At 63.9% G+C, this 20,346-nt stretch overlaps 2 protein-coding genes across 3 annotated transcripts; one reads left to right on the top strand and one right to left on the bottom strand.

Moving 5' to 3' along the window:
• Positions 1–3,355: 3,355 nt before the first annotated feature.
• LOC116522107 (insulin receptor substrate 1-like) lies at positions 3,356–10,325 on the top strand. Its single transcript, XM_032236747.1, has 4 exons — positions 3,356–3,856; positions 4,441–5,512; positions 7,086–8,729; positions 9,713–10,325. The coding sequence occupies exons 2-4, from the start codon at positions 5,161–5,163 to the stop codon at positions 9,718–9,720; spliced, it is 2,004 nt and encodes a 667-aa protein (XP_032092638.1). The 5' UTR covers positions 3,356–3,856; positions 4,441–5,160; the 3' UTR covers positions 9,721–10,325.
• Positions 10,326–12,693: 2,368 nt separating this feature from the next.
• On the bottom strand, positions 12,694–17,656 carry SAP25 (Sin3A associated protein 25). 2 transcript variants are annotated; one of them, XM_032237418.1, is made up of 5 exons: positions 17,353–17,656; positions 16,478–16,620; positions 15,514–15,612; positions 14,995–15,095; positions 12,694–14,777 (listed from the first exon to the last, which is right to left on the bottom strand). In XM_032237418.1, exons 2-5 carry the CDS (start codon positions 16,608–16,610, stop codon positions 14,577–14,579), a joined length of 534 nt encoding a protein of 177 aa, XP_032093309.1. In that variant the 5' UTR covers positions 16,611–16,620; positions 17,353–17,656; the 3' UTR covers positions 12,694–14,576. The 2 variants fall into 2 exon arrangements, with proteins under 2 accessions (XP_032093309.1, XP_032093308.1); XM_032237417.1 differs by lacking the exon at positions 17,353–17,656 and having other exon boundaries at positions 16,478–17,082.
• Positions 17,657–20,346: the final 2,690 nt, after the last annotated feature.

Raw genomic sequence — 20,346 nt, 5'->3', positions numbered from 1 at the left:
GAGCGGGCAGTCTGGACCTGCTGTTCCCAGCAGAGGTGGCCCTGGGTGCCAGTCGCCTGGAGGGCACCTGCTCCCCTCGATTCTTCCACCCGTCTCCTCCCAGATCTTCCAACTGGAGAGAGAGACAGACAGACGGAGAGACTCATCCATGAAGCAAGAGCCAAGATCTCTCTCTCCCTTCCCGTGTCTTTCTCTTCTCCTCTCCGTCTCTCTCTCTCTGCCTTTGCCCCCCCCCTCTCTCCCTCCCCCCCCCTCAAAGCGAAAGTCGGATCCCAGTGGCCGGAAGTGGGTTCTCCTCCTCCTGCTGACTGTAATCAGGGCAGCGTCCCCTCGTGCCCAGGCCACGGCTGAGTGTTTGGCCACAAACACCAGCGCTGCAGCCGGCAGCAGGCCAGGTTTAGTAAACAGGCCAGGGTTGGGACTCAAAACATCGCCCCTGGGAGGAGGGAGGGGGTGTCTCTTGAGGCTGCTCCTGTGGGGCAGGGAAGGAGGAGGGTGGGCTCCTCCCGGGAGGGGAGGGCTGAAGGACGTTGTGCCCGCTTGCCTTGGGCAGACGGTGCTCCACGCAGGGTTGGCATCCCAAGGGGGCTCAATTCCTCCGTCAGAACCTGCAGAGGAAACTGGGTTGGCGCTTAACCAGGTTCGAGAAAGCTCGTATCCACGTTTGTGATGATGACCTTGCCTGACACGGCATGGTGGGCCCTCCGGAGCCGTGGCTCCCTAACCCTGGTTTACAGCTTAGGGAGGCTGAGCCGTCTGAAGCCGCTCCAGGCCCACGGCAGGTGGGGCAGCGCCCAAGGGAGCGGCCCGGGGGTGGCGTCTGCTGGGGCACAGAACGCCTTGAGCCTCCCGCCCTGTGGCAATGAGTACCGGGTGCTCGATATGAAGAGGGTTGCGCATTGGTCCCCTTGTGACACTCCGCAGGGCCACAGCTGGAGGAGAGGCCCACGGTAGGGAGAAGGCTGGTGGCACATGGAAGAAGAAGGTGGCACTTCCTGTTCCAAGCCACAATGCCCGTGGAGAGGATCCATAAACCCCTGCCTCCGTGTTCCTCTGCAGCTCCCCCCCACCCCGCCTCCCCTTCCCCAGCTCCTCTGCCTCCCAGGAGGGGCCAGCCCCCCACTGCTGAGGGCAGCCGTTGAAGAGCATGGCTGCCCTGAGAGCCCACAGCTCTTTCGCCCTTCCTAGGGGGCTGAGGCCCCCTCCCCCAAAGGAGCCCTGGGGTGAGAGGGGTCCCGAGCCCCTTCCCCATCCACTGCCCCCACTCTGCAAGGCGAAAGGAGATTTTTCCAACCTGGCTCAGCCTGGGAGCGTTGTGTTGGTAGGGTCTGGGCTGACGGGGAAGGGGGGGGGGTCAGGGGCATGGCTGGGAGGGGGCAGCCCCCGTGCAGAGAGGCCTTCCTTATCGGGGGCCACTGTTTGCTGTAAATACGACCCTTCTGCCCTTGGCCTTTCCTACTCTGGGTGGTTGGTGAAGGTGAGGGCAGCCTGCCCCGTCCACCCCTCCCAGCTGCAGAAGGCGAGGAGGGACCCTCCCTCAATTATTTCCCCTGATTGGCCCCATCAAAGCCTCTTTCGCCCCCCCCCCTTCCTTTCGCAGAGGGAAACCACCTTGACTGCAGCTGGGGGGGGCATCCCATGACTTGGGGGGGGGAACAGGGAACTGCAGTGGCTGGGCTGCGGGTGGGGGGCAAGGGGGGGCGCCTGCAGGGTTTCTTACCGGCATTCCCACAAGGGGGGGGGCATCTGGCCACGGTGCCCTGTGGCAGCTCCCAGCCACAGATGCCATCCTCCTCCATGGCTGTCGGGAAACACGGCCTCCCTGCAGGCTGGCTGGGCTCCCCCTTCCCAGGAAGCGGCCCTCCTCTCCCTGCCAGCGGCAACAATCACACCACACCACAACAACACAACCATCAGCTGCTGCTCAGCTCATCCGGGCCTGCCGGGAAGCTGCCTCCCGAAGAGGGATGCCCAGATTCTCCTGCCTACCTCCAGCTTCCTAGGCTGGCACCCCCTGCCCCCCTTCAGACTGGTGGGAGGGCAAGGGAGGCCTTGGATGTCACCCCGACCTCCGGCTGGCCTTCAGGGGGCCTGGGCTGAGGCCCCGGAGACCCGCCTTCCCAGGGCCCCTGTGACTTTCCTCTTCCCTTGGATACTATGATTTTTTTCATTGTTGTGAGTCACCCAGACTTACGTTGGTTGCCATCAATGCATAATCCTATCTGGTTAGCTCGGTCAGGAAGCCGAGGCTGTTTGTTGGAAGGATCTGGTCCAGCCTTCCAAACAAAAGAAGAGGCCGCACAGCCAGGCCCGTCTCCTGCTTGAGCAGGGGGTTGGGCTAGAAGACCTCCGGGGGTCCCTTCCGGCTCTCCTGGATGGATTGAAAGCCTTTCCCGACCCACCCAACCTCTCTCGGGAACACGGAAGGCAGGGAAGCGCATCCCCAGGCAGGGAAGCTCCCTGGGGGGGGAGGGGGAGCCGGCCAGAGGCCTACCCCGCGGGGTTGGTGTTCTGCCATCGAAGCAGCCACTCTCCCAGCCGAGAGAAGCTGCTGGGCTTCCCGGGGGGGGGAGGGAGGGGTCGAGAGAGGCCGCTCCTGATTGGTCGGCCCTTGGCTTCAGCTGGCCGGAGAACCGGGGCCGCCGCTGATTGGCCGGCAGCGGAAACGCCCAAGCGCGGCTCCGACAGACACGCCACAGCCACACACACACTCACACACACGCCCACGCGGCCCGGGCTGCGGCGCCTCCTGGTCCCCATTAAGCCCGGGAGGGGGAAATCCAAAAGCCCCGCGGCCCTCCGGGTGGCCCAAAGCACAGCCAGGCGACCCCTTTCCCGCCCCCCCCCCGCGCCCCGTTTCCACGGCGGGACGAGTCGGTGGGCGTCTGTGGGGCAAGGAGGGGCCCCGGCGGGGGCTGCGCTGGGGACGGTCCTGCCACGGGGAGGGGGGGCGCCCGTCGTCCTTTCTGGCTTCTTACCCCCCCCCCCCCCAATATCCCGTGGCTCTGCAAACTGCTCAAGCGGAGCCCCTCCAATCCGGGCAGCCGAGCCGTTGGTGCCGAGGCGCCTGGCGGTCCCCGGTGCGGCACGGCCGGGCTTGCGAGGGTCGTCGAGGGTCGCCAAGCGGCTTCCCTTGTGGGGCCGGACTCGCCGTCCCAAGTCTCGGGAGGCCCCGAGAAAGGCTTCCCCTCCGTTGCAGGAGTCTCGTGGGAGGGTTCGGTCAGAGGAGGGCGGCGGGTTGGACTAGATGACCTCCAAGACCCCTTCCAGCTCGGTTAATCCGTGTCGGTACCTCTGAAGCGCCTCGTCCAAGCCGCCCTTCGGAGCGCCCCCGCCACTGCTTAGGGATGCTCGCGGCTACTCCGGAGCCCCCCAGCCGGGCAGGGGGCGCGTCGGGGGGCCAGGCAGGCAGTTGGGCTCCCCCGGCGCGCCCAGCACCAGGCGTGCGGTGGAGTGGGGGGGGTTCCGGGGGTCGGCCGGACCTGGGCCACGCCTCGCGCCTCTCCTGACCTGCAGCCGGGCCGAGAGGTGGGGCGGCCACTCGCGTCCCGGGGAGGGCGCCAGGCCGGGGGCGCTAGGACCGCGGCGGTGGCGGCGGCCCGCCCGGGATGCGGCAGCGCTGTGTATAAAGTCGGCCCGGGGGGAGCAGGGCGGGTCGGCCCTCCGCCTCCCGCAGCCCCGCGCGCGCCCGGGACCCTCCGCTGCTGGAGCCGCCGGGCGCGCAGGGCCGTCGAGCCCCCCGGGCGGCCGGAGTGGGGGTCTACGAGGCCGCTGGGTCCGTCGCCCTCGGCGGGACGGGGCGGGGGACGGGCTTGGCACCAGACGGCTCCGAGGCCCGCGGAGGTTTGGCCTGCGGGTGAGTCGGGGGGGGGAGAGGGAGGGCCGTGCCCGCCTGCCACTCCGAGCGCCCCCTCCCCTCGCCCGGCGGGCTCTTGAAGAAGCACGCTTGGGACCCCCCCCCCTCCCATCGCAGCCAGAGGGGGCTTCTGCGCGCCCCCCGACGGCGCCTCCACCTCCTCCGCGGCCACTTTGGGGGGCCCGCAAAACCGCTGGGGAAGGTCGGAGTCGGGTTTCTGCGCCGCTGCGCTGCGCTCCTCCTCCCGACCGGCTGGCTGGGCTGCCTGATTTATTCGGGGAAAGAAAAGGGGGCTCCGTTCTTCCCCCCCCCTTTTTTTGAGGAAGGGCCTGGAAACAGACGGAGGGGGCTGCGAAAGGCGAGCGATGCCCAGCGGGGCCCCTGGTGCCAGGGAACCGCCGCCGCCGCCGCTGACTCTGCCCAAGTCCTGCTCGGGGCCCGGGGGGGGGGGCTGCCTTGTGACGCCGCCACCCTTTTCTTTCCCCCTCCTGCTTTTTGCCGATGACTTCCGTGAAATGCGCGGCCAGGTATGGCCAGACGCCGCACCTGACCCGGTTTCCCCTCCCGCCCTTCTCTTTCCCCAGGGGTCCCGCGCCGGGACAAGCAGGGATTTTGCTCCTCCGCGCAGCTCCCGAAGGCGAAGGGGACCCTGGAGCCGAAGGCACAGAAGAGCCGCCAAGTTTCCCAAACTGGCAAAAGCTGACATTTTATTCCTCTGCCCTTCTCCCTCCTCTCCTCCTCCTCCTCCTCCGCTCGGCATGTGACTTTTATTAAATCCCAACTTCTTGCAAAGCCAGCAGACCCCGGAGCCAGCCAGGACGGGTCCCTGCAAGCCGGAGGCACGGATGGGGCCTTGTTAGAGGATCTGGGGGGGGGGGGGATCCCCCCAGCCTTCCTGGTGGTGAGGGGCCTTTGCTTCTTTTTTTCTGTTTTTTTGAACTCTGCTGAGGGTTTTTGGGAGGGTGAGGAAGGGGAATAATTTTCTGGACTTTCCCAAGCAAGCTCCCCCCGCCCCCCCCCCCCCAATTAACTTCTGAAAGGATCCCTTGGCCTGAGACGACCAGGGGGCTGAACAGGGGCCTCTTCAGCATCTCAGCGGCCCAGGAAGCGGATTTGCCTGGCTCTTCTGCGGCAGAGGAGAGCCGAGCCCCCTCCCCTTGGTGCATGGGGCAGCCGCAGGTGGTCCTCGGGGCCGGTATCTGGGCAGAAGGGTCCTTTCCTGCCTGCCCCTCAACTCCGCTCCGCCCAAGAGGGATGCAGAGTGGCAGCCCCCCCACCTCCACCCTCCGCTTGGCCCCCACACCATGGACCCTGGGAACGACCCCCCCCTCTTGGCCGACGTCCGCCTGTGCGGCTACCTGCGCAAGCAGAAATCCCGCCGCCGACGCTACTTCGTGCTGCGCTGTGGCGGGGAGCGAGGGCCCCCCCGGCTGGAGTATTATGAGAACGAGAAGAAATTCCGGGCGGGGGGCCTCTGCTCGCGCCCCAAGAAGACCCTCCCCCTGGAGGGCATGCTGACCATCAACAAGCGGGCCGACGCCCGGCACCAGCACCTGATCGTCCTCTGTGGGCGCGAGGGCACCTTTGGCGTGGCCGCCGAGAGCGCCGAGCAGCAGCAGGCCTGGTACCTGGCCATGGTGGAGCTGCATGGAAAGGGTGAGTGTGGGGCCAGTGGGGAGTCCCTGGGCAGCCCGTGGAAGAGCCAGGGCTGCCTTCTGGGGGAGGCCGAGGGGTGCGGCACCCGTCAGCCCATGCCAACCGGGGACGAGGGGCCTTGTGGGGGAGCCTCAGAGACAGCCGGACCCGTTAAGACTCCGTGGCAGCCACTTGAAGCAAGTGATCGGTGGGGGATCTGTGGGAGGGGGGGGGCGTGTGCTCAAGGCCAGGATGCTCCCCCCATCTTCAGCTGGTTGTGAGCATTTCCCCTCACTGCTGCCCCATTCCTGGCCCCTCTGGTGGCCCTTGGAGCACCCCCCCCCCGGATACTGGTGGCTGCTGCATGGCTGGAGTGCATGTGGGGAACCATAACACCAGGGCTGTTGGGCTACGGATACGGGGGACCCCAGAGCCCATCATTCCCCACCAGGCTGCTGGCTTTACTGGGCCTCCCTCCCGGCCCTTCCTCCCCAAGGGGAGCCCTCCAGACCATCCGGCCGGCCTCAGTGCTGCCCCTCCAGGGTGAATACCTCTGGAGTGCCAGCATCTCCCCCCCACATCCTAGGCCAACCCCCCCCCCAAGAGTGCTTATAATTCAGGGGAGCCTCCCAGCAGTCTCCCCACCTCTGGACCATTGTCTGCCCCTCCCCTGGGTGTGTGGGGCATCCGGTTGTCGGCTGGGGTCCCCCACCCTCAGGAGAGCCCAAAGCCCATCCGTGGGGGTGTTGAACACACTGGGATCCCATTTGGGGAAGACTAGCAAAGGCTGCCCTGTCCCCCCCTTGCCCCCCCCCTTGGCTTCCTGGGCGTAGGGCTGGCCAGTCGCGGTGCAGCCGCTTGGGGGAGACGCTCCGCGCGTGGGGCCTGGGGAGCAAAGGTCCCTTGCAGTCCTCTGGGGGAGTGGGCTGGGTGCCCGAACGGCTGCCGCCATGCACCGTCACTGAGGCCCAGCGTGCTCCAGGGGGAACTGGCACCGCTTCCGTGGCCGAGGCCCAGGTGCTGGCCGTCAGCGGCCGTGGGGAGGAGCAGCCGTGGGGGGGGGTGGACTTTGCTCCAGGCGAGGCTGGGCTGCTGCTGGCCGCAGCTTCCGCCTTGGCTCTCCCTGGGCAGCAGCCGTCCACCCACTCCTGCTGCTGTGCCACCTCTGCTGTGTGTGTGTGTGTGTGTGTGTGTGTGTGTGTCTTGCACATGTGCGCACAGGCCCAGTACACAGGGTTCCCTTCTGGGAGGGGAGGGAAGGGCAGGGCTGCCCCTTCTCCCCAGGGCCCCCGCGGGCCCCCTTGCGGCTCCCCCCTGCCCTGGCGCTTCCCAGAACCAGCTGGGACGCTTGCCAGCCCCGGGGGTCTCCCTGGCAACCGCCCCTCCCCCCGCGATGCTTCTCCCCTTCACGGATGGGGGAGGGGCGCCTGCTTCTCTCCCTTTGCCAGTCTCCCTCGCGGTGCCTCCTCCAGATGGGTTGCCCGTGGGGTGTTCATCCCCCACAGCCTAAGAGGGACCCCCCTGTCTTCCCGGCCCCCTCCCCCTGTCTGCCCGCTGTGGGGCCCCCTCTCATGCAAGCCTTTGCTCCTCCTAGGAACAGCCCCCTCGGAGGGGGACCGGGAGGCAGCCTTCAAGGAGGTCTGGCAGGTCAGCCTGCGCCCGAGGGGCCTGGGCCACTCCCGGAACCTGGCCGGCGTCTACCTGCTGTGCCTGACCGAGAAGACGGTCAGCTTGGTGAGGCTGAACTCGGACGAGGCCGCCGTGGTGCTGCAGCTGCTCAACATCCGGCGCTGCGGCCACTCGGAGAACTACTTCTTCATGGAGGTGGGCCGCTCGGCGGCCACGGGGCCCGGGGAGCTCTGGATGCAGGTGGAGGACCTGGTGGTGGCCCAGAACATGCACGAGACCATCCTGGACGCCATGAAGGCCCTCAGCGAGGACTTCCGGGGGCCCGGCAGGGGACAGGCGCTGCCTTCCACCCCCATCCTGGTGCCTGCCCGCCGTCAGCCCCACAGCAACCCTCCTCCCGGCCAAGGCGCCTTCCCTTGGAGGAGCCGCCCCGAGGGTGGTGGGACGCCCTCTTTGGGGTGGAGCCCCACGTCCCCGGGGCCAAAGAAGCCAGCGGCCAGGAAGCCGGACTCCTTGAGCGACTACAGTGCCATGTCGTCCGACGAAGGCGGCTCCAGCCCAGGGGAGCTGCGGCCCCCCAGCACGCCCGACCCCCTGAGCGCCATGGTGGTGGAGGGGGAGCTAGACTACATCAGTATGGGCCAGCGGGCCTCCCTCGGCGGGGCCGGCCTGCCCAAGTGGCCCTCGGAAGGCCTGGCCAGCAAGCGGGCATCTCTGCCTCCGCTGCTGCTGGGCAAGGGGACCCCTGGCCTCCTGCGTCGCAGGCGGAGCGCCAACCCTGCCGCCGTTTCGGCCAGCTATCCCGAGGGACTGAACCTCCACGGCGCAGAGCCCGGGTACATGGCCATGCTGCCAGGGGTGGCCCTGGGCCCCGAGGAGCAGGACTACGTCCCCATGACGCCCAGCAGCGTCTCTCCGCCCCGGGAAAGCGGGGGCTACATGCTGATGTCCCCCAGCAGGAGCTGCTCCCCGGACAGGATGGGCCAGTGGGCTCCGGGGGGCAGGGAGAGCAAGTCTCCCGCCGGGGAGTACGTGAACATGTCTCCGGCTGGGCAGGCAGCCCCAGACGTCCCCTCGGAGCCCTTGCTGCTGCCCCTCCCGAGCCCCCCTCCCGTCTTCTCCCCACCACACTCCTTCAGGCGTGGCCGCAGAGCCCCCTGGCCCCCCGCTGGCCCCCGGCGCCTCTCCTGCTCCTCCTCAACCAGCTCGGAGAGCCTGGAAGAGGCTGCCCGCTACCCCCTCAGCCTGTTTGCTGACCCGCCCGGAGGTGCCAAGGTAGCCGCCTCGTGCTCGGGAGCCAACTACGTCAACCTGTCGCTCCGAGGGACGCCGGCAGACGCCAGCCAGGTGCCAGCCCCCGATAGCTCCGCCAAGCTGCTGCCACTGCCACCGTTTGCGGGTTGCCCGTGCGCAGCCGAGGGGGACGCCTCCCCACTGGGCCCGGACCCGAGGGAGAGCGGGCTGAACTACATCGACCTGGACCTGACCCTCCCTCTGCGCCCGTCTACCGGCCCCTGCCAGGCGGGGACGCCCCACAGCTACGCCAGCATTAACTTCCAGCGCCTGGGGGAGCTGCCAGCGCCGGAGCCAAGCCCCAAGGGGCCTCCAGGTAAGGTGGGGGGGATTTGGGCTGTAACTGGTGACCGGCAGCATCTGATAATTTGGCCTGGATTCAATTCTCCGGGGAGCCAACGCTCTTCTCTGGGTTTGGCACTTTGTGAGACCCCCCAGCCATCTGGGGGGAAGCCCCTCCTAGACCAGCCATGGTTGCCCCGAGGGAGCCAGACCTCTTTCTGCAGCCTCGTCCCCTGGTTGGCCTTCTGGATGGGGGGGGGGGGGGGGCAGCTGCTGCCTTCTGAAGTTGCCCTCCGAGCAGAAGAGGCTTTCTTAGGCTGGGGGGGGGGGAGTTGAGGGCAGCTGTTTTAGGAGGGGCATCAACCAGCCTGTCCAGCTGTTAGGAAACAGCTGGGGATAGGCGGAGGGTAGGGTGGGGGGGGGCTCCTTCCAGAGGCTGGGCTGGTGGGGCAGCTGTGCCAAGCAGAGAGGGGGACCCCAGGCAGCTGCATGTCCTCCGCCCTCCTGGGGGGGGGCCCTCATTCTGAGCTGGGGGCCATTCTGTGTATGTATTGGGGGGCTGCTGCAATCCACATTGCCCCCCCCTCATACTTCTATCAATTGAACAGAGAGGGGGGCAGCAAGGGAGATCCTGACACAATTCCTGTTTCCCCCCTCGAAACGCTGCTCTCTGGAATTGTGGGGGGGGGGTGTTGCTGGGCCATCCTTGGGGGTCTCGGGCATCCAGTCTTGTCCACCTCTTATGGGGAGGGTCTCCGAGGGGGGCATCTGTGCTGGGAGTCCGAGCCTTTCTGAGCCAAGGGGTTAGTTGTTCTGTTTTAACTTTATTCAATAATTGTCCAAGGATTTGTTGTTTTTAATGATTTTATATCAGTATTCATGGCCATTGCATAAGCTGCCCAGATTCACTTCATAGAGAGATGGGTGACCCATAAATCTAAAAATAAAATAAAATGCATTAACAACAACAACAACAACAATAATATCATCATCTTCATCCCTCTTTCTTGCTCCTAGAACTCTGACCTTCTGCCGGGAGCTGCAAGGCAGTTCAACATGGGACGGCCTCCCCCTCCTCTCCCTCTGCGGCTGGACACCATCGTTGCTCCCCCTCCCAGCCCTGCGCCCATGGCAGGTTGGGGGCGGGGGAGGCCTGAAGCCCCCCCCCCCCCCAGAGGACTCCTGCCATGCTGTTCCTGTGCCTCCTGTACACCAAAGATGGACTGGGGGAGGGGGGCGTGCCTGGCCCTGGGTTTCGGGGTGCGCAAAGAGGGGGGGGGACGGCCCTAAAGCCCTTCTGGCTGGGAATGAGGGAAAGGATTTGTGGCTTTGTGCCTTGGGACCCCCCCTCCCCCACCCTCGTAACCTCCTGTCCCCCTCCCCAAATGCCAGCTGCATTCCTCCTGACTAGCCTTCACATGCAAGGCTGGTTGCCTCCTCCCCTCCCTTTTGCTGCTGCTGCATTTTGCACAGGCCTGGCCCCACCGGCCTCTTTGGGGTGGGGGTGCAGCCTCCTCCCCCCCCCCTCGCCCAGACCCCCGTTGTCTGGGCTGGCCAAAGAAACCCTGCTCCTTTCTGTGCCTGCTTTCTGGGCTTCGAAATAAAGACCTTTTTAAGTATGGAAGGAAAAGGACCATTGGCTCTCGTTGTCTCCCCCACCCCCCCCCACCCTGAGGGTGTGGCAGAATCGCACTGTGAGATGCTAACGCCCCACTGTGGCCCCTCCCCAAAGTAGAGCATCACTTTACAAAAGGATGTGGCAGTCAGTGGGATTATCTGGAGTTCCCCCTTTTGGCTCACGGCTGCAGTCAAAAGAAATTGGAGGAGTGGGAGTGGTGTGCATGGGGGGGGGGGCTTCCGTCTCTTGCAAAGGCCGGGGGTCTGTCAGAGGGCTGCTGTGCCCACATCCGCCTGCCCCCCTGAGGGCAGCTGTGTGGGGCTTCTTGGGACTCTGCACGGGCACCGCAGCCTATTATGGTGCCCACCCTTTGGATGAGTCCCCTAGAGGGAAGAGAGAAGGGCCTGCGTGGACCCCCTTTGTCCAGGGGCCACAAGAGCAGCCAAGCTCCCCAGCCTCCTCTCCTAGGGGAGGGGTCCCTGGCCAGGCTTTTCCAAGCACCGAGCAGATTCGCCCCTTTCCCTCATCCAGCTGGGCCCATTCCCCGCCCCCCCCATCCCCAAAACTACCCTACAGTGTGGGTGTGTGTGTGTGTGTGCCTGGAATTCACACAGGAAAATGCCCCACCTGATTCCAGAAAGGCAGTCCTCAACTTACGACTATTCCCTTAGTGACATTGTAAAAAAAACAAAAAAATACTTATGGCCAGTTTTCATACTTACTGGCTGTTGCCGCATCCCTGCAGTCATGGAATTACAATTTGCGTGCTTAGCCACCGAACTCACACTTATGACGGCTGCAAAGGCCCAGGGGGTGGGTGGGGGTGGGGGAATCACGCAATCCGTTCCGACAAGCAGAGTCCGTGGGGGAAAAAGCTGGACTCAGTTAACAGCCGTGTGACCAATTCAACAACTGCAGGGATCCGCTTAACAACTGTGGCAAGGAAGGTCCTAAAATCAGGCCGAACTCGCTTAGCGACTGTCTCGCTTAGCAACACACTTTTAGGCTCATTTGTGGTGGTGAGTCGAGGGCAATCTGGGGTCTCCAACCGTGGCCACTTTAAGCCTGGAGGACTTCAACTCCTGGAATTCCCCAGCATTCGCTGGCTGGGGGATTCTGGGAGTTGAAGTCCTCCAGGCTTATAGTGGCCAAGGTTGGAGACCCCTGCTTTAGCGGAGAATGGGGATCGAGTTCCCCCCAGTCACTAGGCCCTTGAAGGCCAGGTGGGAGGGACAGAGGCCAGGGGCCGCGGGAGACGGAGGGCCCACCGCCCTCGTTGCCTGGCAACCCCCCCCCCGGGGGTTCCGGAAGGAGGCTGAGGACGGCGGCCGGAGTCTCTGTGCGTGGGCACCCATGGGGCGAGCGGCAGGCTGGGCTGTGGGGCTCCTCATGAACTGCACTCTCTGGCGCCTCGGCTGGTCGCAGCGGCCCGGCTGGTACTACGGGGGTCTGGAGGCCCCCTTTGGGAAGAGCCTGGACCCCTCCCAGGTGCCCGGGGGCTTTGCCCTCAATAGCCAGGGGCTTCTCTGGTACGCCTACTGGCTGATCATCAGCATGCTGGGGGTCATCGCCATCTCCTCCGTCGGCCTCGTCCTCCAACAGATGTTCCGGGCCCAGCAGGTAAGGCCCTCCTGGGAGGGGGGGGTGGAGGAGGAGCGCCCCCCCCCAACTCCCACGGCACCCATCCCTTGGCCTAGGAGTCCTGGGCAGGGTCTCCAGCTGGGCTGGGGGCTCCCTAGCCGCCCCCTTTCACTTGCCCTGCTCTCTCCTGCACAGAGACCCCCAGCGAGGCAGGGGTGAAGGGATGCTTCAGAGCCGAGGTGGCGCAGTGGTTAGGGTGCAGTACTGCAGGCCACTTCAGCTGACTGCTATCTGCAGTTCAGTGGTTCAAATCCCACCAGGCTCAAGGTTGACTCAGCCTTCCATCCTTCCGAGGTGGGTAAAATGAGGACCCGGATTGTTGCTGGGGGCAATATGCTGACTCTCTGTAAACCGCTTAGAGAGGCCTGAAAGCCCTAGGAAGCGGGATATAAGTCTAACTGCTATTGCTATTGCTATGCTGATTCCGGCCGGTTCAGCCGATCCGGTAGTAAAAAATACTTTAAAAAAGGGGGGGGGGAAGTTCCGACGATCACCCATCGCACAACCAAAACCGGGGTGGGGTGGGGTCTGTTTTTGCTCCCAGCAAGCTTCCCTTAAGCCTTAGGCCAAAACGGGCAGTACGGGGCCACTGAGAAAGAGAGAGAGAAACAGAGGGAAAGAAAGAAAGAAGAAAGGGAAAGAAAGGAGAAAGAAAGGAGGGAGGGAGGGAAAAAGGAGAGGAAGGAAGGACTACAAATCTGGCATTAGATGCAGCTTCAGAGGATAATCCAGGGCTGGAATGCACCTGGAGGTCATCTAGCCCAACCCTGCTCCAGCAGGGCATTGTTAAAAGTCTGTATTTTGATCCCCCCCCCCCGTTACATGACTACATAGCCCTGCCCAGCCAGTCACATGACCTCTGCCAAGCCCCGCCCACAGATCTGGTAGTAAAAAGATTTAGACCACCACTGCCGCAGGGGCAGGAGCCCCCCCCCTCCCCATGCAACCGAGAAAGGGGGGAGGTTCAGCTCAGGCCCCCAAGAAGAGGCTCCCCCCCTCCCGCAAACCTCCCGCCTCTTCAGCTCTTGCAGCCCTCAAAGCAAAACCGGCCGGTGGAACTCCCAGCCACAAGGATCCTCTCTCAACCTCTTCTGCATTTCTCTCTCTCTCTCTGCCCAACTCTTGAGACCCTCCTGGCTGCTTCGGCCCAGTTAAAAGGGTCCCATCAAGCCATGATGAAGGCGCGTGAAGTACGTGGCACCCTGCCACCCCCTCCCCAAATTCTCAGGGTGGCCTGGAAGACCATAAGGCAGTCTTTCTCAACCTTGGCCAGCTTGAAGTCCGGTGGACTTCAAGTTGGCCAAGGTTGAGAAAGACTGCTGTCAGGCGTCCCTGGGGGAAAGGCCAGGCAGGGGGCCCTGCTCCTTCCTCAGCCCCAGCCTCTTCTTCCTCCTCAGAACCCAGGGAAGGAGGAGGAGGAGGCAGCCCGGTGCGTCGACCCAGAGGAAGCCGCCTTGATTGACGCGCTGCACCTGTTGGATGCCGTGATGGCGAAGACCTGGCACCACCTTCGCCGCCTGGAGAGGAGACGGAGGAGCCGCAGAGGGACATAATGGAATAAAGAGACCCCCCGAGACACCGCTGGCCCCACGGAGCTTTTCTCCCCCACCCCTCGCCCACCCTCGGCAGCAGCGGGATGGGTGTGGCCCCTGGGCCTCCAGCAAGCAGGGGAGGGGCCCCCGAATCCGTGGGGCAGAAGGGAGAAGCCGTGATTTAGTTCATCAAGGGTCCCCAGCTGGTAACCCACCCCAATCTTGCTTTCAAGGGGAGCAGCTCCAGGGGGGGGACTTTGGGGGGCTGTTCAGGGACCCACGGCCTGCCCTCCTCCCCCATGCTCCAATTTCCAGGCGCTTGTGGGGTTCCCAAAGTTTTAAATCAGGGCTGTCCAAACTTGGGAACTTTTAAGACTTGGGGACTTCAACTCCCAGAATTCCCCAGCCACCAAGTTTGGACAGCCCTGGTTAAATGCTCTTGAATTTCCAGTGGGGCCAGAGGGGATGAGGGTGAGGAGAAAGTGGGAGAGAGGCCCCGACAAAACTCTCTTGGGATGGCGGGGGGACGACTAGAGCTGCAACTTGGCCCAGAATGGGATGTGTGTCCTCTCCAGGGCCCCCTGTAAGCCCTCAACCCCACCCCACCCCCCAATAGTGGGGAGGGAGGCCCAGCCCCATGAGTTGGCCAGGCCATAGTCAGTCCGGGCCGAATCTCTCCTGGGAGAAGAGCAAAGACCTGGAAGGAGGGAACTTTTAACTTTATTTAACTGTCCGTGAAGCCCAGGGGGCGGTTCGGTTCCCCAAAACAGACCGTGGCCCCTTTTAAGATTTGTGGACTTCAACTCCCAGCATCCCCCAGCAGCAAAGGTTGACCAGAATTCAGCATGGATGAGGGGAGAACCAATGTAGCCGGAGCGTTTATCCCATTTTTGACCTTCTTAATGGACAGTGGGAATGCGGTCGACATAATATATCTTGACTTCAGCAAAGTGGGGGACGGGGGAAGAGCCGGCTGGGGAATTCTGGGAGTTGAAGCCCACAAGTCTTAAAAGTTGCAACCGTTGGACAGTAAGAAAGGACACAACGCAGAAAGTGTGTGTGGGTGTGTGTCCGTCCGTCCCAGGGGCTCTTAAGGGCCCCCCTGCTCGGCCCCCCTGTCAGCCTGGGGTCCAGCTTGTGCTGCTGCTGCCGGCAGTTCTAGGAGGGCAGAGACGGCTTTCAGCTCTTGGCTGGAGAGCCAGCGTCTCCTGGTGCCGAGGCCGGGAGTGGGAGGGGTCTCCCGGGGGGCCATGATGGGGGCCGGGGTGTCCAGAGGCAGCCGGTGGAGGACCTGGAGGGAGAAAAGCAGGGGAGAGCTGCCCCACAGCCCTTCCTTCGGGCCAGGCAGCCCCATCACACAGCAGAGCTGCGGTGGTGGGCTCAGTGCTACCTCCCCCCCAGGGGGGGTTCTTTGCAAAGCCCCCTCCCCAGCAATTGGTGCCTTCCTTGGCCCTGTTGGCTGTCCCCTTCTCAGCCCCCCCCTCCTCTTCCTCCTCCGTGGGACCTACTTCCAGAGAACAGCAGGAGAGCCGGTTGTAGATCCGGGATCCGGGGGGCTGGCTGGGGTCCATGTAGAAGAAACTGCTGCAGTCCAGGAAGGGTGGGGGTCCTTGGAAAGAAAGGGGGTGGGGGGGATCATCTCAGAGGGGGTTTCAAGCTGGGCCTATTGGGAGACCGGGGAATGGGGAGGCCTCTTCCACAGGCTGGCTGGGGAATGCTGGGAGTTGAAGTCCATCCACCTTCGAGTGGCCCAGTCTGCAAAGCCTGGCCTTAGGTGGGGAGGGGGGAGGCTCTGGGACCCCTGCCCCTCCCTAGCAGAGGAAAGCCCCCTCCCTTCCTCTACTGAGAGCCCAAGGGAGCGGAGGTCCCACCCTGCCAACTGCAATGGGCCGACTGCTCCTCCCGCAGTGGAGAGACCTGTGCCATCTCCCCTGCCTCCACCAGGCCAAACCTCCCCCTCCCCAATTGCAGCAGGAGGACCCCACCCAGCTGCCCCTCCCCAGAGTCTCCCCCTTCCCGCCACTCACCTGCTTCCCCTGCTGGGCCTTCCGAAGGGGGGTGCCGGGAGCAGCCCAAGATGGCCGAGTAGAAGGCCTGGAAGGACGGGTGGCAGAGCGTCCGGCAGCCTGAAGTGCCAAGCAGACCCAGGTCAGGCTGGGGAGTGGGAGACAGGAAGGGCTGCCTGCCGTTTCCCCCCCACCCCACCCCATGTCTGAGACTGCAGGGGGAGGCTGGTGGTCAGCCCCACAGACCTTCCAGGAAAGGGGCAGCAGAGGGCAGGTTACAGCTTGCCCGCTCACGGTCCCTTGCTCTCCCCGACATAGGCAGACACGCGTGGCACACAGGGCCCTCCCCTCATCACTGCGGCCCATCTTTGCACTCCCCAAACAACGGTCCTGCGACGTAGACCAAGCTGGAGAGAACGTTCCAGGCAGAGGAAGCACCAGGGGCTGCTGGGGATAGCAGTGAAGCCGAAGGGGCTCTTTGTGAGGTGCCCACTGGGGGGGGCTCGTGCTGTACCCCCAAACCTGGCTTCTTGGATCCGCCTCAGCTCCCTCCAGCCCACTTGCTCAGCCTGAAGCCTGCAAAGGACCTCGGGCGGGAGGCTGCCCACTGCAGCAGGGCTGGCTCCTGGCACCTCAGGCAGGAAGGTGGGCAGGGCGCCCCCTCCTTGCCCCCCTCCCCTGCTGTGGCTGATCTGGTTTTCCCTTGGGGGGGGAGAGGAAGCTGGGTGGTGCAGAAGGCAGGACCACAATGAGGCCTTTTGGGGAAGGCTCAGCAGAGGATGGTCCTTCCTTGGCCCTGGCACTCTGCCTGGGCATGAGCAGAGACCCCGTGGGCCTTGCCAAGCCCCCCATTATGGCCTGTGCCCATTTCCTTGCCCTCCCCTCGATCAGTGCCCGTGTGAGCTCCAGCCTAATGGAGAACCCAGGAGCCCCCCAGCCCCAGAGTGCTCCCAGGTCACCCAGCTTCCCCCCAAGCCCCACTCACCAGCACCCACACTCTGCCCCACCGGATCCCTTCCTGCGGGAGGTGGGTCCCCTGTCTGGGCTGAGGGAGCTCCTGTCACCTCCTCCTCCTCCTCCTCCTCTTCCTCTCCGGTGCCCCAAAGGCCCTCCAACATTTTTGCAAGCCTGCAGGAGAGCAACAGGGACCCTAGCAGTTTCCTGCCAGATTTCTGGGGTGGGGAGGGCCCCTTTGAGGGCACGCAGGGAGGGAGGGTCCCAGGGGTGCATCCAGGGACTGCAGGGGCCCTTCCAGAGACCCAGCAGGGCATGCCCCAGCCTGTTTCCACTCCCACACAGACACCTCAACGGTGGGCCCAGAGAAGCACAAGCTCAAAGGAGACTCATTTCCCCTAGAAGAGCTGGTTTCACTGGCGTTTTTTTAGTGGCTTCTAATTAAAGGTTAATCTCCCTTCTTTTGGACCAAGGGTGTCCAACCCTGGCTACGTTGTTGTGGACTTCAACTCCCAGAATTCCCCAGCCAGAGTTTGAAGCCCAGAAGCCTGAATGGGGCCAAAGTTGGGCAGCCCTGGGTGAGACGCCCAGGCAGGACCAGAAGGGAAACAGGAGGGTCCTTTAACTGGCACCTCCCTTTTCGTGAGCAGGAGCCCCCCCTCGGGCCCTCTGGCGCCCCCCCACCCCGTGGGACAAAGACTCTTTAGGGCTCATACCACCCTCCAGGAAGGCCAACTCCCCAGATGGGAACCTGGTCAGGGAGACCACCAGGAGGTTGGTCGCCCACCGCCACCCCGGAGGGAGCAGGAGATCCCAAGTACGGCGGCCCCTTTCCATGTCTCCTCCAGGAAGACGGACGGAGCGGAGGGCAGGAGGTGAGGGGGTGCGGGGGGGGGAGGGCTATACCTCCTGACCAGCAGCGCATCCACGAAAGGGTGTTGCAGCCTCGTGGCAGGGAGTTCCACGCACCCCCCGTCCAATATCTTCCACGACCTCTCCCTGGACCCGAGTCACCGCCCCCGCCGTCTTCCCACAAGGCAGCAGCGTCTCTGCCCGGCCCGGGGCGCACAGCGACCTCCAACTCACCGCGGGGCCGCTTTCTCTTACGCCCTCCGCGCAGGACGCAGGAGCCAGCGCGCCCCGCCGTCGCGAGAGTCAGAGCGGAGCCCCGGGAGTTCGCCCCCCGCCCATCCACCCCCCAGACAGGCTCCGAGCCCGCAGAAGCCCCCCGGCCGGTCGTGGACCCGCACCGCTTCCGAAGGCGGCCTGAAGGGGATACGAGCTCGGCCCCCGCGGCTCCTGGGCCCTTTGCGGAGGTCAGCGGGACCCGGAGTGGGCGCGCCCAGCATCGGGCTCCTCGCCCCGGACTCTGCCGCCGCCGCTTGGGAGCCAGAAAGCCGCACTTCTTCGCCCTCGACGGCCCCGGAGCCTTCGACCCCGTCCGACGGCAGCCCTCGCAGCCCCAGTCCTCCCCGCAGGCTGGGCCCTTTGGCGGCCCCCCTGTCGGCCTCTCCGCCCGCACAGCCCCCTCCCCACCACGGGCCGGGCAGAGGCTCCCCTCCCGCGCAGCGGCACCCCGGGACCCCCGCCCCGTGTCGGCTCCTCTCGGCGGCTGTGCTTTGTGCGCTACGTCGGTTCAGTGATCGGTGCGGGTTTCAAGGCGGCTCTTCGGTCAAGCGGTCCAGCTGAACCGCCAAGGCAGCCCGTAAGGGAACTCCTGTCCGGCGGGGCTGTGGGGAAGGAGCCCGGGCGCCCCCTCCCCGCCGAAGGCCAAGGGCGGGGCTGGACTAGATGACCTCCAGGGTCCCCCCCCCGACTCCCTTCCTCCAGATCTCAACCTCGCCTGTCCGGCTGACTCGCGGGACCGAGGGGGCGGGGCGGGAGAGAAACGCCCCGCCCCTCGCCCGCGTTCTCTCCCACTGGCCCCGCCCCCTTTCCCCAGGAGGAGCCTGGCATCCCCTCCGCCCTTCTTCCGGGAGGGTTCTGGCACGGCGCCATGACGTCACCGGCCAGCGAGTCGGAGGCCAGAGCGCCCTCTAGCCGCTCTTTTCCTCCAGCTTCCTCCCCCCCTTTCCCGGAGGACTATTATGCAAGGCCAGCTATTTCCATTTTAAAAAAAACTTGATTTAAATTTAAACGCCTGCAAGCGGTTTGTTCTCCGTGCAGAAGCCGTTAGCCTCTCCCGGCTCCCCTCCTGGGGAGGGCCTGGCACAAGAGCCCCCTGCCCAGCCAGGCTCTGAGGCTTCCCAGGGAAGGCTGGCACGAGGAGGCGGCTGCCAGGTGGGCACCGAAAGGGCATAAGAATCCATGTTGGCTCTTTGCTTTTATTAAGAATTGTGACTGATTAAACCCACATTTGCTCTTTGCTCCTGATATGTTATACTGCTAGAACTCATTCATTCAGAATTAAGCTTTGCGATTGGCTTCTGCTTATATTATTGCATACGGTCAGAAATTAAGTTGTTTTCTAGCCTAGCAAATTGTAACCTCAATACGAGACTGCAAATGTTATCTCACAGCTGCGTCTTTCTATTCCTGGGCTTCAAAGCTAGGCACGTTCTTGAAAAACGTAGAGGACATTGTTACCCGGGAATATCAGGCCCCATAGATAAAAGGAACCAAACTAGGGAATTTTCCAGGCTCATCAATTCCTTAAAGGCATTATGCCAAAAAGCAACTTGGCAAAGGGGGTGGGTGGGTGGGCTGCCACCCCCTACACAAGGCCACAGGGATCCTCCACAGAGAAGGTAGGCCAGAGACAGGGCGCTTTAAAGATCAATCTTTGTCTCTGATTGGATAAAGGTTGTTTGTCTGCCTCAAATGCATATATAATCCTCTGAGCCCCTCTTGCAAGGGGGCGGCTATTCCTTACATGCATGTTGTTTGTATGTTTTGGAGATAGTTTGCTCACCCAGCTTTCGCCACGGCCATAAATAAAGGCTGGTACTTTTTGCAAACCTCGTCTGGAGTCTCCCTCTCTCGGGCATCTCAGTGGCTGGGGGAAGCTGCTGGAACCTTCCAGCACGATGCCCCGAGTTCAGCCTAGGAAGCCCAAATGCCCCTTCGGGGGGCCCTTCCAACCCCCCCTCCAAGCCCCCCCACCCCTTTGGTTGCAAAGCAGGAGCCTCTTCCATCACTGCCCCTTCCCAAGAGATGCCCCTTGCCCCATCTCACTCATGGGAAGCAGCTGAAGGGAGCCTCCCTCCTCCTCCCCTCCTCCTCCTCCTGGCACTCCACAGCTTCAGCTGGTCCTTGGGGCAGAGACGGCTTGCCTGGGGGGGTCCCCCAGAGTCTCTGCCCAGCCATGCCCGAGGTCCACAGACCCACTGAAAAGGAAGCCAGGGGCATCAAGGGGCCGGAGAGCAGAAAGGGAGCCACCTTGCTTAGCAGAAACCCCTCCTCCGGCCACACGGGGGGGACCAGCAGGGCACGGTCAGAAAGGCCAAGGAGGGTGGGGTGGGGGGCAGAACTGAGGCCAGAGTTCCCCCTGCCCAACACCTGCCTCCCTCCCACTGATGCACAGCACGGATGGGGCCAGCTGAGAAAATGGGCTTGGCCCCCTGGAGGCTGGGGAGACCCTCACTCCCAGGGCATGGGGTATGTGTGTGTGCGTGTGTGCAGCCTGTTCCCCCACCAAGAGGCTCCAGCCCCACCCACCCCTCCTGCCAGGCTGATGCCCACTCGAGGAGTTTCCACTGGAGGTTTTTTCTTGCAGTTTAATGTAAATTTGTACAAACCAAAATTCATGCAAAACGGAAGCCAGATGTGAGAGGCGAGGGGGGGGGGAGGGAGACCCAGAGGCTGGGCTGAAATACACATAGGAGATTTTCAGTGGGGGGGGGGGCAGAGAAGGGGAGGGGGCTCCAAAATTACAAGCCATGGGTCTTTCTCCCCAGCCTC

Source organism: Thamnophis elegans, chromosome Z (assembly GCF_009769535.1).
Source record: "Thamnophis elegans isolate rThaEle1 chromosome Z, rThaEle1.pri, whole genome shotgun sequence".
Lineage (NCBI taxonomy): Eukaryota > Metazoa > Chordata > Lepidosauria > Squamata > Colubridae > Thamnophis > Thamnophis elegans.
The sequence above is the reverse complement of the archived record's forward strand: the minus strand, read 5'-3'. Positions and strand labels throughout refer to the sequence as shown.

Excerpts from the sequence above, each read along its gene's own strand:
- LOC116522107 (XM_032236747.1), top strand. The coding sequence starts at position 5,161 with ATGGACCCTGGGAACGACCCCCCCCTCTTGGCCGACGTCCGCCTGTGC. Across the intron at positions 5,513-7,085 it reads GGTGGAGCTGCATGGAAAGG|GAACAGCCCCCTCGGAGGGG; the intron begins GTGAGTGTGGGG and ends TGCTCCTCCTAG.
- SAP25 (XM_032237417.1), bottom strand. The coding sequence starts at position 16,763 with ATGCCCTGCTGGGTCTCTGGAAGGGCCCCTGCAGTCCCTGGATGCACC. Across the intron at positions 15,613-16,477 it reads GGGGCAGAGTGTGGGTGCTG|GCTGCCGGACGCTCTGCCAC; the intron begins GTGAGTGGGGCT and ends TTGGCACTTCAG. Across the intron at positions 14,778-14,994 it reads TCTCCTGCTGTTCTCTGGAA|GTCCTCCACCGGCTGCCTCT; the intron begins GTAGGTCCCACG and ends TTCTCCCTCCAG.